The 14,013-nt window shown below is 33.2% G+C and overlaps 1 protein-coding gene across 1 annotated transcript; it reads left to right on the forward strand.

Moving 5' to 3' along the window:
• Nucleotides 1–6,954: 6,954 nt before the first annotated feature.
• On the forward strand, nt 6,955–13,926 carry LOC148629681 (potassium voltage-gated channel subfamily A member 1-like). Its single transcript, XM_088555256.1, has one exon. The coding sequence runs from the start codon at nt 7,863–7,865 to the stop codon at nt 9,213–9,215; it is 1,353 nt and encodes a 450-aa protein (XP_088411382.1). The 5' UTR covers nt 6,955–7,862; the 3' UTR covers nt 9,216–13,926.
• The last annotated feature ends 87 nt before the right edge of the window (nt 13,927–14,013 follow it).

A 14,013-nucleotide genomic window follows, 5' to 3' on the forward strand; every position in this document is an offset into this window, starting at 1 on the left:
ATTTACACATAATCGAAGCAAGTCAACGATAAGCTCGGACTAGCTGACACGCAAATAATAAGTCTGTTGCAGTGGTATGACTGTTCCGTGCATGCTGCTGTGAAAAAAATGAGGATCACATCTATGAAACAATCATCACATTGAGTATGATTTTTATTTTTTGTTAACTTCAGTTTTTAAATCTAAACACCTCGCAGAAATGTCTATATCCATCACCTTAACAAGAATACTTTTTCTTTTAAATTTGAATACAGTCACCCACAAACAAAATTGGGACGGATATGTAGATTTGTTGTCTGTGGGCCCGTCTCGAATGCTTTATAGTTTTCAGTTTGTGTCTGTGGGTCCGTCCTGGATGCTTTATAGGTTTCAGTTTAAATCGGTTTTTTTTTATGTAAAATGGGTCATATAACTTTTTATATAGTTTCGAAACCCTTGTCAAATTATTCCTCAAAGATACATAATGCCAGTGTTTATTAATAATTAGTGCCAGGCCGTGAGGAAATATTTATGTAAATTGTACCAGATAGTACAAAACTGTGTTGTTTACAGATCTAATACGCCAGCTTTTCATTGTTAATTTGGTCTCGATGGAAATCAGCAGTTATGGTAAAAAAAACTGCTATGTTTGTATATTTTCCCTTATTTCATGAGAAAACGAACTATATTGTTACGTCCTTATTTACCTAAAATAAATCACTAGGGACGCATTTACAGCAAGATATTTTTTCCAGATCAATATTAATGATAGATCACACAATGTCAGAATATGAACAACTGCAATAAATTTATAGACTCAATAACAATTTCTATTTATTTTTTCCCATCGATTCGCTAAACCCAATATTACAATATTTTGAGAGATTACGACCGTCTTATAAAGACGTGTAGGTCACAGAGTTCTACTGGTATATACAATTGAGGAAGTTTGCTACACTTTATACGCGTATAAGTTCTTTTGTTGAAAAAAATGAATGAAAATTGTCTAGCATTCATGTTGTTTTTTCCAAAGGTTTTTTGATATATGTATATAAATTCGTCTAAAATCCTTCAAACTGACACTTAAGAATTTTTTTTCAAGGCAAAACACTACATCACGATCTACTGACGATTTAGAAATGCCGCCTATACAGAAAATTTAACAGACGACAATGTTATTTGACCGGAACTACTAGAACTTTCCTGCTTTCTGTGCAAACCTCGGAACTGTTTAACCGATAATTTAACAAAAATCTGGAATGTCAGTGGCTGGTTCCAACTGATTAAGATATCCTAATCAAACTACAAAAATGATAAATGGTATAAAGTCTACTAAAGTAAACTTCGCTCGCACTAAAGCCAATGCCTTCGTCATATAAATATGATTTGAAGCTTAGTTTGCTTAAACATAAATTATATTTATTTGCTTAAAATTCAAGCAAAGAAATTGGACTCATGTTATAACATTATGGAGGTCCTCTCCCATACAAACAATGATTACAAAATAATGCATAATGACAGCAATTAAATATAACTAAAAATGATGATAAAAAACAGGAAAAAGGCAATACACATCAACATGGACGATGTGAAACTAAGACTGGGGAATAGAAAAAAGGGGTAAGGAGAGAGGTAATCACTGTATATATAGTATTATTCAAACCTTTTAACTAGTTCGTTTGATAATTTTCAAAGTGATGAACACAACAAAAATGTTTGTGTTTCATATGTCAGACTTTCGTCTCTAACCAACAGAAATTCCATCGTTACCCTAAAACTACCTAACTGTACCGACGGGAGGTTTCTATGTCCATTATACATTGCATTCAATAAAGTAGTGACTACTACAAGAAGGGGAAGGGTCCACATTTATACAAAATAAATTGGCATGTTTTCTTAGCCTGGTATGAGTAACATCAACTTTCCTTTCACAAGGGGTGTTTTTTTTTTTTGTTGTCTCTAATAGTTCTTTTGAAAGTGCTTAAGCTCTTTGCATTTCTTGTCTTTAAGTTCGGTTTATTCCTGACTCGAACTGTTGAATACAAAAATGACCTTCCAGTACTAGTTAATCTAACATGCGGTATGGTATAATCCGCACTGTTGCGTAAATTATACGACGAAATTTGGTTATTAAGTGGTGAAATCAGACTTATGTATTGTGGACACAGATGATTATAAATATAGTACAACATGTTATGACGTTTGACTCGTCTTCTGTCCTCCACAGCTCAAAACCCGTTTCATAGTAAATCGATTCTTCTCTGGCAAAAATGGGTGATCCTGTTACAATACGTCCAGCTTCAAGTTGCAATTTTTCTAAATGATTACAAACATCAATACCAAACCCGTCCCAGACTCTTGAACGTATTCAATGACTGGACGAATACAAATAAAATTAATTCTAGTTAAGTATTGTCTACATATTTAAGTTTTATAAGAATGGATATTTTTTTTGCTAGCATATTGCCTAATGTTTTCTATATGGTTTGAAAACATCCCGTTCGAATTAAGAGTAAAACCTTTATGTGTATGTGTCGAAAAAAAATCAATGGGTTGGTTTTGAAATAATAAACCTATGTCTTCCGTAAGATCACGTTTGACAAAAATTAAAGCCTTGGTTTTCTGGGAAATCAAAATTTATTAACCACCTCTCCGTTAATGTAGATAAATTTTCTAGGTCTAGGTTCATCGCCTAACAAAGTGTGCGGAACATGATAGCGATGTATCGTTTACAAAAAGTCTGGTGAAACTATTGTATCATTGATATAAACAAGAAAAAGAAGAGGGTCAACCATGGAACTCCATGTGGTACTCCAGTATTTGTTTGCTTCAGACGCGATTTTGAGTTGGCTACTAAAACACTTTGCACTCCGTTCGATAGGTAGCTTTCAATCCAGTTCTTAAAATTATTGCCTACACCGTATGCTTTAAGTTTTATCTGTAAACCTTTGTATCAAACTCGGTCAAAAGTTCAGATACATCACGGAAAACAAAAGGGGATAAATTTCTTTCTTTGAGAGTTATTGTTATTTCTTAATAAATTTCTACAATCAGGTGAACGGTAGAATGGCTTGCGATAAAACCTGAAGGATATTTATACAGTAAGTTATGAACAACAAATTGAACATGTGCTTAAATACAACCCGTGTAAAAAAAAACTTGCCGACAGATGATATAAGTGATTGCTTATGAGGGACAGAGCAATAATACTCAGATTACATAAACTTTATGAATTGATAATGCATCGCAATGTTGTTATTTCGCCAATTTCTAACATGGCGTGTTACGTTCAATTTGTAAACAAAGGCGGTCTCTAAATTGTCGTATTCCCTGTTCGCACTTGCGCACTCACTGCAATGAATGGTTCACTTTTCATTGTATTCATTGATTGTAATAAAATACTAATTATAAAAGCGACAAACCCAATAATATTTCTTAAGATTCGCCTCTATTCTGTTACGATTTTAGCGTTACACATAGAAATCAGGGGATTTTAGCCTAACACATAGAAATCAGGGGCGGATCTAGGCGTTCATGAGGGGGAGGCGTAATTACGAGAATCAGTATCAAGGAAACCAGATTGTGACGTGGTTAATGAATGAATATGATAAATTTCCATATTCTATACAATATCTAGCAGATTACGATAGTTTTTTTTCCTTTGGAAAAGAGGGGCGTACGCCCATTACACTATTATGCCCTCAACTGGACCCGCCTCTGGAAATAATTTTTTTCAATCTAACCGTTAGGCTGTTCTACATATGTATCGACACTCCCTCGTTAAAAGCAGGTGTAAAATATGTGTCGTCAAACACATATGGCTTCACGACCGGTACCACAGTTGAAGATTGGTTTAATTCTCCAGGATTTAAATAATCATAAAATTATTTACTATAAAGAGGAACAAAACCGACAAAGAAACTTGAAAATCTCGTTGCATGTGACGGTTTCGGCCAATCCATAGAAGGACATGATCAATTCCTCTATACCAACAAATTACCGATGGTATAATAAATATCCATTCACAAACAAATGTAATACAGAGGACCATTTTTTGTCATTTTTGTTTGACTAACCTCAACGATCTACCGCAGGATTTCCACCATAATCGAATGATCTATATTTTCGTTGTGCTTGACGTGAAGTCACATAAATGTGGCATGATTCCGTTGTTTTATTTATTTGTAAACGAGGTTCGAATTTTATTTTTTTCTGACTTGTATATGTTATTTCTTCTTTTAATTATATACGTGTACTTAAAATATTATTATCGAAAACGTTGAAATAATTGTTCTTTATTCCAAAAGTAATTTCGGTAGGTAGTTGGAAGAGATTCATGTTTTGCTTTTCTACAGAGCGGCTCACTAATAAAAATTAAACTTGTTTGCCATGTTAGAAAAGAAATGATTCCTGGATTCCGGGGTTTATGCTTATTTTAACATGGGTATGCATTATTTTGTCAAGATCTTGACCAACGGGAATATGCGAGACTTCTTGTTACACTTGATTTGCGTTAAAAGTTCAAACAATCACATTCAAACTGCATATGTCACTCACAACAAACGATTTTGAGCTTTTCATGCATATGTGAGACGTCGCTGACGCTCTGTCCCTATTAGAAGAAAAAATGTTCGGCGACCCCAAATTTTCTAATTGAAATGTGAAAGGCAATAAAATCGTAATGGTTATTCATTTCAGCTCTTTAGAGATAATGTTAAGTTTTTACTGTATCACCCAACCTTTACATGATCATAGCTTTTTAATAATATATACATGTATCTACTATCTATGGGAATTACTACATTGTTGTGGCGTTACTTCTTATTTCTAATCAACACCCTTGAACATATAGAAAGATAGAAGTGAAAATGAAGCGTCAAATATAATTACTCCGTAAATGTTTTATAGGAAAAAGAAACAATAACTGTTCATATCTACGGCTTTGCTCATTGATTTACTCACTTGATCAATGAATTATGTCATTTGATAGATGAATGAAGGAATTGTTTGGACAGTTTCTTCCCAAATGTGGTGTTGTGGTACCTGATCGAACAGACCTACGTGTTAATTAGTCAAAGCAGTTGCTATTCGTCTGTACTTTGAAAATGCTTTAAATGCTGAAAGGGTAATCAATGGAACTAAGATTCCAGCGGAAATCAAAAGAATGTAGTCCAGGGACAAAGAGCAGACATGGAAAACACATACACACAACAAAGAACATAAAATAACCAAAATAACACATACAAAGTAACAAAAGTAAATGAGCAACTCGGAACCCACCAAAAACTGGGAGCATGGATCTGATGCACCGAGAGGGTAAGCTTTTCTGATCGCATGCATAAATAATATTTCAACTTCTTAAATTTAAGAACTACGTTAAAAGCATTGATTATGTCTATGTGGGTTAAAAAAAACACATAAAAAGGACAGAACGCTGGCAGCTCATAATGGACATGTGTCGGAACAAATGGACGAATAATCTCTTAACTTTGTTGGTTAGTGAGAAAAAAAAATATACAAGCGTTGGTTTTATAGAGCTTGCAGAATAATCGGACTGAAATCTTCTGATGAGACGGGTCTATTATCGAATTAGACGAATATTCGTTAGACTAACATGTTCTCTATCAGACGAATGTTCCTTAGTCTAATGTGCTACATTTTGTATATTTCAGAAAAAGACTTGTTTCCTGTTAATTCTATCATAAGTTTGATATTTTTACATGTTAATGCCATCATTCAGAACTTGTATTCAGTGGTGATGCAATCCATAGTATAGTATTTTGATTAACACAGATAATTAACTGGGTTTCCCTTCCGTGTAGTTGCAAAACTAAAGGAACAAATACCATTTTGAACGACAGACAAATTGAGTGGTGATATAAAGAACAGACAGTCAGATTAACAAATACCAATGACTTAGTGGCAACTGAGAGCAAACGTACCAAAACCTGACAATTAGAAAAATTAGACAGAAGGTGATTCATACTTGTCAAAAACCCACCGAATTCAATTTTAATTTCTTGTTCAGAAACAGTTACTAATTACACAACCGGTCTTACTTTTTCATTTGGTTATTGCGCGCTTTTGAGATAAAAATTATATAGAATGTACATGAATTTGGCACTTTGCCAGCGTTATCGTTCTTTATTAGGTTTCATTTCGGTTGATTTTAGTGGGAGGTGAATGTATGATTTTCTAAAAGTGCAGATCTGAATGCTGAAATTATTATTGTTTTGTGAAAGTAAATATGTAGACTGAAAAACATGGTTTGTTTGGTAGGTTTTTCTTCACCATGAATCATTTTACCACTGGCAGTGTCTGAAATTTATGCTACTTAATTGGTTACTTTGTTCTACAGTTAGATTTTCACTAGTATACAGGGTAGAGCCGGGTCTTCAAGTCTACATATGAATTTTAATTCATCATTTTCTTAAACATAGAATTAAGATCGGCAATTTTTAATGAAGTTCGGAATTGTAATGCTCTCTTTAACTTTTCTTATATAAAACTTTTTGATCGGCTCCTTTTTTTTTCTTTCTTTTAATAAACAAAAAATGGTGGTTACCAATGCTTTCGTGTCCAACATGCTGCTACATAACAAAGTTAATATTATAGATATAAATTTTATGATGAATTAGCCGTTTTCGTCGTTATAAAGTGTGCTTCCCGTTATCAGTGGTACTATGTCTTAAGGAAACCAATAGCATAAGAAAAATGATGGTTTTCTTCCACAATGAATCAGCCTAGAAATAAATACTCATGTCTCTGAACGTATATAACACTTAGTATAAGATTTTCTAAAAATCATGCATATAACAAATTGATTCTATACCGACATTATAAATCCCACGTGAATTAATTTCCTTTATTGGATTGCCCAGCCTGGTTTTTAGAAACCTTTGCTTTTAAACGGTGTTTTGATTTTTGTAGTATCGATTTCCGATTAACACAGATGTATGTCAACATACTCAAAAATATTTATTGTCAATTATGGACATAAAACAAACATGGGGAAAAGAACTTGTATTGGATGCTCATTTACAAGTACAACTGCATCTTTATTACTTTTGTATTGAGAATTGATCAGAAATAGATGTATCGATCCCGCAGCCAGTCTTATAACAGGCACGATTTTATCTCGATCCTTTCTCATTTTCACGTCAGTTAAGTTCTTATTGCCACGTTATGGAACGTTTCATACCAGTTGTTGTAAATGACTTAAACTCTGCTAGATGCGGTTTAAATAATTAATAACCATCAAATAACAGCTCAATAGGAAGTCAACAGAACTGTGGAAATATTACTAATTACTTCGTGCTTAGGTGGAAAATGGAAAAGACAAGGAATGTGCTTGTACTCGCAACCAACGCCGACTGTATAGTATTTAATAAATTATAGAGAGTTCACGGTCTGTGTGAAAGCAACAGTGGTTCTTCATTTTTTTCTAAGTAAGCAATAAATATTTTAACTTATGGGGATAACTGAAACGTGTTTTACAACGAAGCGTGTGTGTTAATATTTCATTGGAAACAACTTCCAAAGGAGACAATTCCTAATACTCCCATAAGTACTGCCTAATATGAAATGAAGAGTTTTCATCGATCATGCTATTCGCCATTCACTTCTCTATAGTATTCAACTAAGGACTACTTTTGTTTCCATTCAGTGGCTTTCAATGCCAGTTCTTGTTTGTGGAATGAAGTCAACAAATCATTATATCTTGGATGATAATTATTCAATAAGGAGCCATCAACTTTGTATATTGGTATGGGCAAATACATTTTTAATCATTTGATAAAAGACATCTGATTAAACAGATCTGAAAGGCATATTTCGACTAGTTCACCCATGTAGAATAAGTTAGTTAATACATCATCACAAAAATGGCTGTTGTTTCGTTGATGAACCAGTCTCGGTATCGGCGACCAGTGAGTCGACCTGACCGGATGAATGACCTAGATGGCGACCTCTGGTTATTTCAATCCCAGGATTCATCAAAAGGTGCACCGCGTGCATCTATGGATGAAGATGATGAATCGGAATTACTTGTATATTTACAAACTTGTTGTGGAAATAAAAGTGACCAACCACATTCTTGTAAACTGCAGACATGTGAAAGGATCACTATCAATGTTAGCGGGATGTATTACGAATTATGGGCTTCCGTTTTGAACAAACACCCAACAACTTTGTTAGGCAGTCCTCGAAAAAGATTAAAATATTTTGACAAAAGGCGAAACGAGTATTTCTTTGATCGACACAGACCCACTTTTGAGTCTATTTTTAATTATTACAAATACGGGGGAAAATTGAGAAGACCGGAACCAGTGCCTGATGATATATTTTTACGTGAACTCGACTTCTACGAAATTGAAAAGGAAGTAGTAGATGAATACAAGTCCGAAGAAGGTTATATAATAGAGAAAACCGTTCTTCCAAATAGATTGTGGCAGAAAAAAATATGGATGCTCATGGAGTATCCAGAAACCAGTATATCAGCTTATGTGATAGCCCTTATATCTGTCGTGGTGACATTATTATCTATTGTTTTGTTCTGTGTTGAAACAATACCAAGTCTACCTAATGAGGAATGCAAGGATGGCGAACCAAACTACTTAGAGCCCTTCTTTATACTTGAGACGTTGTGCACTATTTGGTTCACATGGGAAGTAATATTAAGGCTAATCTCTTGTCCAAGTCGGATAACTTATTTCAAAGACTTCAAAAACTGGATCGATGTCGCCGCTATTGTTCCATACTACGTTCAACTTGGCAATATGATTTCGATGGAAAGTTGTACAAATGGTGGCGGTGAATCTTCTGCGGCCTCTCTTGCCTTTCTGAGGGTATTCAGATTGATAAGGATATTCAAGTTAACGAAACATTCCGCCGGCTTGCAAGTTCTTATTTTGACTTTCAAAGCCAGCATTAAAGGTCTTCTATTATTTCTTATTGCAATGTTTGTGTGTATTTTGTTGTTTTCGAGTGCAATTTTCTATGCAGAACATGGATTGAAGAACTCACAAATTTCAAGCATTCCAGATGGATTTTGGTGGGCAGTTATAACCATGTGTACAGTCGGGTATGGAGATAAGGTTCCAGTCGGACCGTTGGGCAAGATTATTGGTAGTATATGCGCAATTACGGGTGTTTTGACGTTGGCAATTCCTGTTCCGATTATTACAGAGAATTTCAACAAATTCTATGCACATAAAACTGGCAGGGGACGAATATAATGTACCAAAGTTCTCGTTTCAATTTTTTTTTCATTCTAAATTCTTTTATATCCAAAAATATTTTCATGGACACCTCTGTAGACACAAGTAGGATTCTTTTAAATATTTATTCACAAATTCACTTCAAATAAGATGTATTTTAGGAGAATTTCTAGGGATCATGCATGAAAAGATGTCTGAATTGTCTTTTACATTTTGTTATAAACTGTTATCGGTTTTAATGTCTCTCGTTGATTCAATATTTAGATACCGTTCTGTTTTAGCTATTTGGCTAAAACTTGTAATTTTTTTAAAGATTATTTCAAAGCTAAATTATTAATAATGGTATGAGATATCTTAGTCAACTCTCCTAGAACAAAAACTGTTTCTAGGCGATTCTGGAACTTCTACAATTAATTTACCGTCACATTGAGAGGCTACAGCTCACTTAAACTGTGCTTATCAACGATGACATTCTCAAAATGTTTTTTTTTTTAATAGTACTTAATATGACACCTTCGAAGGTTGCTAACGTATTTTAAGATAAGCCACCAAGGTTCAGTTTTTCAAAAAAAAAAAAATTATCAGTTGGATGAATATTTATTCCGTGAGTGTTTTTAACTTGTATAAATTGTACTTTGCTTATCCAGTGGATAACGTTTATCATTTGAACAACTGGGCCATGGAAAATGTAATTTTTATTTCAAATTCTGTATTCAAATAATAATGTGATAGTTACACTGTGTATAAGAATATCGTGAAAATCATTGTTTTGTTAGAAAAATTATGTATTGTTCATATCTAGAAACCGTGAACTATGCAATTGTCATTGTTACCCATCTATTTTTTTTAGGTTTGCCTCTAAGTATGCGCTATTAATATAGCTAAAACAAGATTTATGATCGTATAATTTTATAGATTTTGATCTTTCAATATAAGTATTTATAACTATTGGATAAATTTATGTACCGAACCTAATGTCAAGTTCATAAGATATGGTCGAGTGGGTTGTAGTACATCTGGTTTCTATTTTTGCTCTATTTCTGTTGTTGCATGCCAATGGCCCTTTTTTTTAAGTAACGCGTTTTGCCCGGATATTATGTTTGATATATGACAGATAAGTCAGAGTTAAAAACTTCATTTTGAAACGTTACCCTTTTTCCCAGCCTTACTGTGGTAACACTAGAGATTCTTTTTATTGACATCGTTTTAAAACATGACCTTTGTGCGCTTACATCTTTTATAATCATACATGTCAGTTTCTTGAAATCTTTTTAGTATAATCTCCAACAGTAGACCTTATATTGCATATAAACATACGGACGATTAAGACGTCACTTCCGGGAAGACGACCTTATTTTGGTAAAGCTTAGAGACACAACATGACGTACATTAATCGGCACAAAGATGTTTTAAATCAGTTATTTGAAACCACGAAAAAAAATTCAAGAACAAAAATTACACAATCAGTCGATTAACTTAATGAAGGCATGACAATAATAATAGTGCAGACAATTGTTTACATCTAACAAAATTTACTTAATACATCTGATAAATTGATATTGAATAGCAATTCTCCGAAGAGTATTCTATTGACGTCATCAACTTTTGCTAAAAAGGATAAAAATGGAGTCGTTTGAATTTAAATTGGGCAATTAATATATAAAACTTTATACTCTAAGGTAAAATAGATCAATATCCATTAATTTATTATGACATAGCTAACTCAGGCCATGTCCTACTAATCCAGGGAATCGATATAGTCCATTTCTTGTTGCTTTTGTAAGATACACCATAAAAGCATTTGTTTATCATAGTTCGTGCAGCAACTGTCCCTTGGGGTTGATCAAATGAATCATATTGTTCATTGGTCGGACAAATTACAGATTAAACCATTTCCCTTTGCAAAAAAAACCTGTTAGTTCTATTGGCGTAGAAGACTGCCAAGGGCATTAGATCTACCTATAAAGATTTCCGATGGACGCAACGTTTATTCCGAACTACTCGATGCGGACATCTCTAAGGTTTCAAGTCTGGCCAATTTCAAAGATGTTAAATATATAGAATATAAGTCACGAAGCCGATGATAAAGACACCGATTAAATAAAACAATTCATAATTTTTTTTCATATTTTGTCATACTTCTCGTAATAAATGAAGAGCAAGAGATGAATTAATCGGAATGGCATAATTATACTCAACTTAGATTTTTATGTGAATGTAACCCATTTTTTGTTGTTTTTTTTCTTGTTTGTTTTGATTTGTTTTTATTTTGTGTTTTGTTTTGTTTTGTGAATCAAGGCACCAGAAATTTGACAGCCCATGTCAGTCATTTTATCAAACTTCAGCAGAAAAAATGTTGTGTTGGTCTGTTGGTCTTTTGCATGCTCAGTTCGAGAGTAAAATTAAAATTTTGGGCAACATCTCCACTTGTTTTATTAGTTATTTCTTTATTTTCTCTGCTCACTTTCAGTCTAGTACTGATTGCGAGACTATTTTTTCATGTTTTGTTTACAAATAACTTACCGATCAAAACAAGGAGTAACATCGAAAATCTTATAGGATACAAAGTAATTTTCTGTAATTGACGAATAATAAGAAGATGGTGACAAAGAATTATCTAGACAAGTTGCAATATTAGCATATTATTCAAAAAGGTATACAACGAATCGTTCATATTTCTTTACTTTATATCAACGAACTCTATGTAAACTTGATTTGGCGGAAGTTATACTAAATCCTTCCAACCCCATTCAACATCCAAAGTTTAACATGGCAGTACTATCAGAACTACTCGGCAATTTCCGCTACACACACACACACTAACAGAAAATAACCTCAGATGCAGAGAGAAATTGTTGGCTTGAAATGTAGTGATTCGTGAATGAAAGTAGGTTATGTTACTTTTTTAGTTCGGTACTACTAAAAATACTCCCGATAATTTTTGCGCGAATTAAGAGAGGAGTTAAGGAAAAAGAAATGGTCAGACAATCAAGTAGTTGAACTGTAATTTTAGAGTCGGATCGCCTACATTCCTGATACATTCTTCCGCTTCATGCATACTAGGTTATTGTGTAACGAGAAAGGTTGAGTAGGTCCGGTTTAATGCAAGAGGAACATCCCAAATGAACGGAACGAATTTTGCAGATTGGTATGCATTATACCAATGTGACAATGTCATTGCTTTACTTGGATAATATCTTATGAAGAATGATACAAATGTGATTAAAAACGGGTTAACCAAGCATCGATAAGTCCAAAATTACACAATTTTATGCAATCAATGCTTATTGCTTGTTCAAATGTTTCTTTAATTTACTTATAACCTTATGTTACCGTCAGTGATCACTGCTGTGAATCTAATTATATGTCTGCTCATGGCATGACAGCAGTCACATAAATGTTCCACTAAACCGAAAAAAAAATTGCTGTGAACTAAATGTAGTTTTCAGCACCGACAAAAACTACCAAGCATACATCATTTAAACAGCTACTTTTTTTATCCAGTATGTGTGAATTGACTACCGTTTTTTTTCTATACGCAATGACCCTTTCTGTAACCGGCTAGGCCCCATAAACATTTATATACTATTTTTTGTACTATGCTGTAAGCCACAAATCAGAACGTACCGCATGTAAAAAGAAAGATCTTTGGTAAATATGCTAGTTAGTAGGGTGCTAATCTCGAATTTTGAACTTTTTTCTGATAGTCTTCCGGGTTATAGTAAGATTATCTACTACACAATGTACGTTTTATTTTTTTATTTATATGTGTAGTATTTTTTAAAGGTAGGAGTATGCCCTTCATGATTCCTATACCTAGTTAAGATCTTGATGATATTTAAATAATGTTGCTTTTGAAAACAAAATAATTAAGTCGGAAGGGTTTTCTGCGCGTTGGTAAAAGTGAAAGTCATTTGAATGTTAGAACTCTGTTACTAGTTTAAGATTCAGCTCGTTCTTTATCATTATATACCTATAAAACCTTTGATTGTTCACAATAGCATATGTAAACACATCGATTTAGATTTTATTAATCAATTTTATGCACTCCTAAGAGTTACAGTGATTGTATAATGCATGATTTGTACTGTATTTGATTATTGAATACATGTATAATAATTTTAGAGTGTTATGTTTTGCTGGTGAATCTGCGATTGTGTACGAACAGTCACGGGTTGAAGAGCATTACATAGTTGAGGCCTTTCTATTTTGGGTTTGTTATTGTTCTTCAGAATGTGTCAAGAAATATGTCAGAATATTTTTGGCAGACATTACAGCGCTGTGGCCTGTTGATATACACTATGTCATAAGAGTCGATAACATAACTATACATGCTATATAATTAAAATAAATGTGAAGGATTCGGTTTTTTTTCTCATTATAGTATTAACAACGCTTTTCAGTCTGATTATTTTTAAGTTTCTTTGTCTGAAACTTCTTTTAGAAATAAAAAAGAAAACATTTGTTTTTACGAGTGAACACATTTAGAAATATTTTGTATTAACATGAATTTGATACTTCAAAAAGGATTTTTTTTCTTAATTTATGCTGGCATCCGGGTATTTATTTTCTTTTAACATAACAAATGATTACTCATATAAAACATTGCTTAAAAAAGACACATTCTGTAGAACAGCAACATAACCCGTGTTATTAATTATAGTAGATCAAAACGTTTGTATGTTATAACACATAAAATAATAATTATGAAATGCACAAATAAAGTGACCTTTGAAACGTTTAACATTGTATTATATAAGTTTGAAGTCTACTTGTTGTATAAAATACTCATAATTTTCCACTCATAACTACTTTG

The sequence above is a fragment of the Perna viridis genome, chromosome 1 (genome assembly GCF_037379345.1).
Source record: "Perna viridis isolate PV_CMFRI_1.1 ecotype Kerala chromosome 1, ASM3737934v1, whole genome shotgun sequence".
Lineage (NCBI taxonomy): Eukaryota > Metazoa > Mollusca > Bivalvia > Mytilida > Mytilidae > Perna > Perna viridis.

What these genes read in the sequence shown, in the direction of transcription:
- LOC148629681 (XM_088555256.1), top strand. Translation starts at nt 7,863, where the DNA reads ATGGCTGTTGTTTCGTTGATGAACCAGTCTCGGTATCGGCGACCAGTG.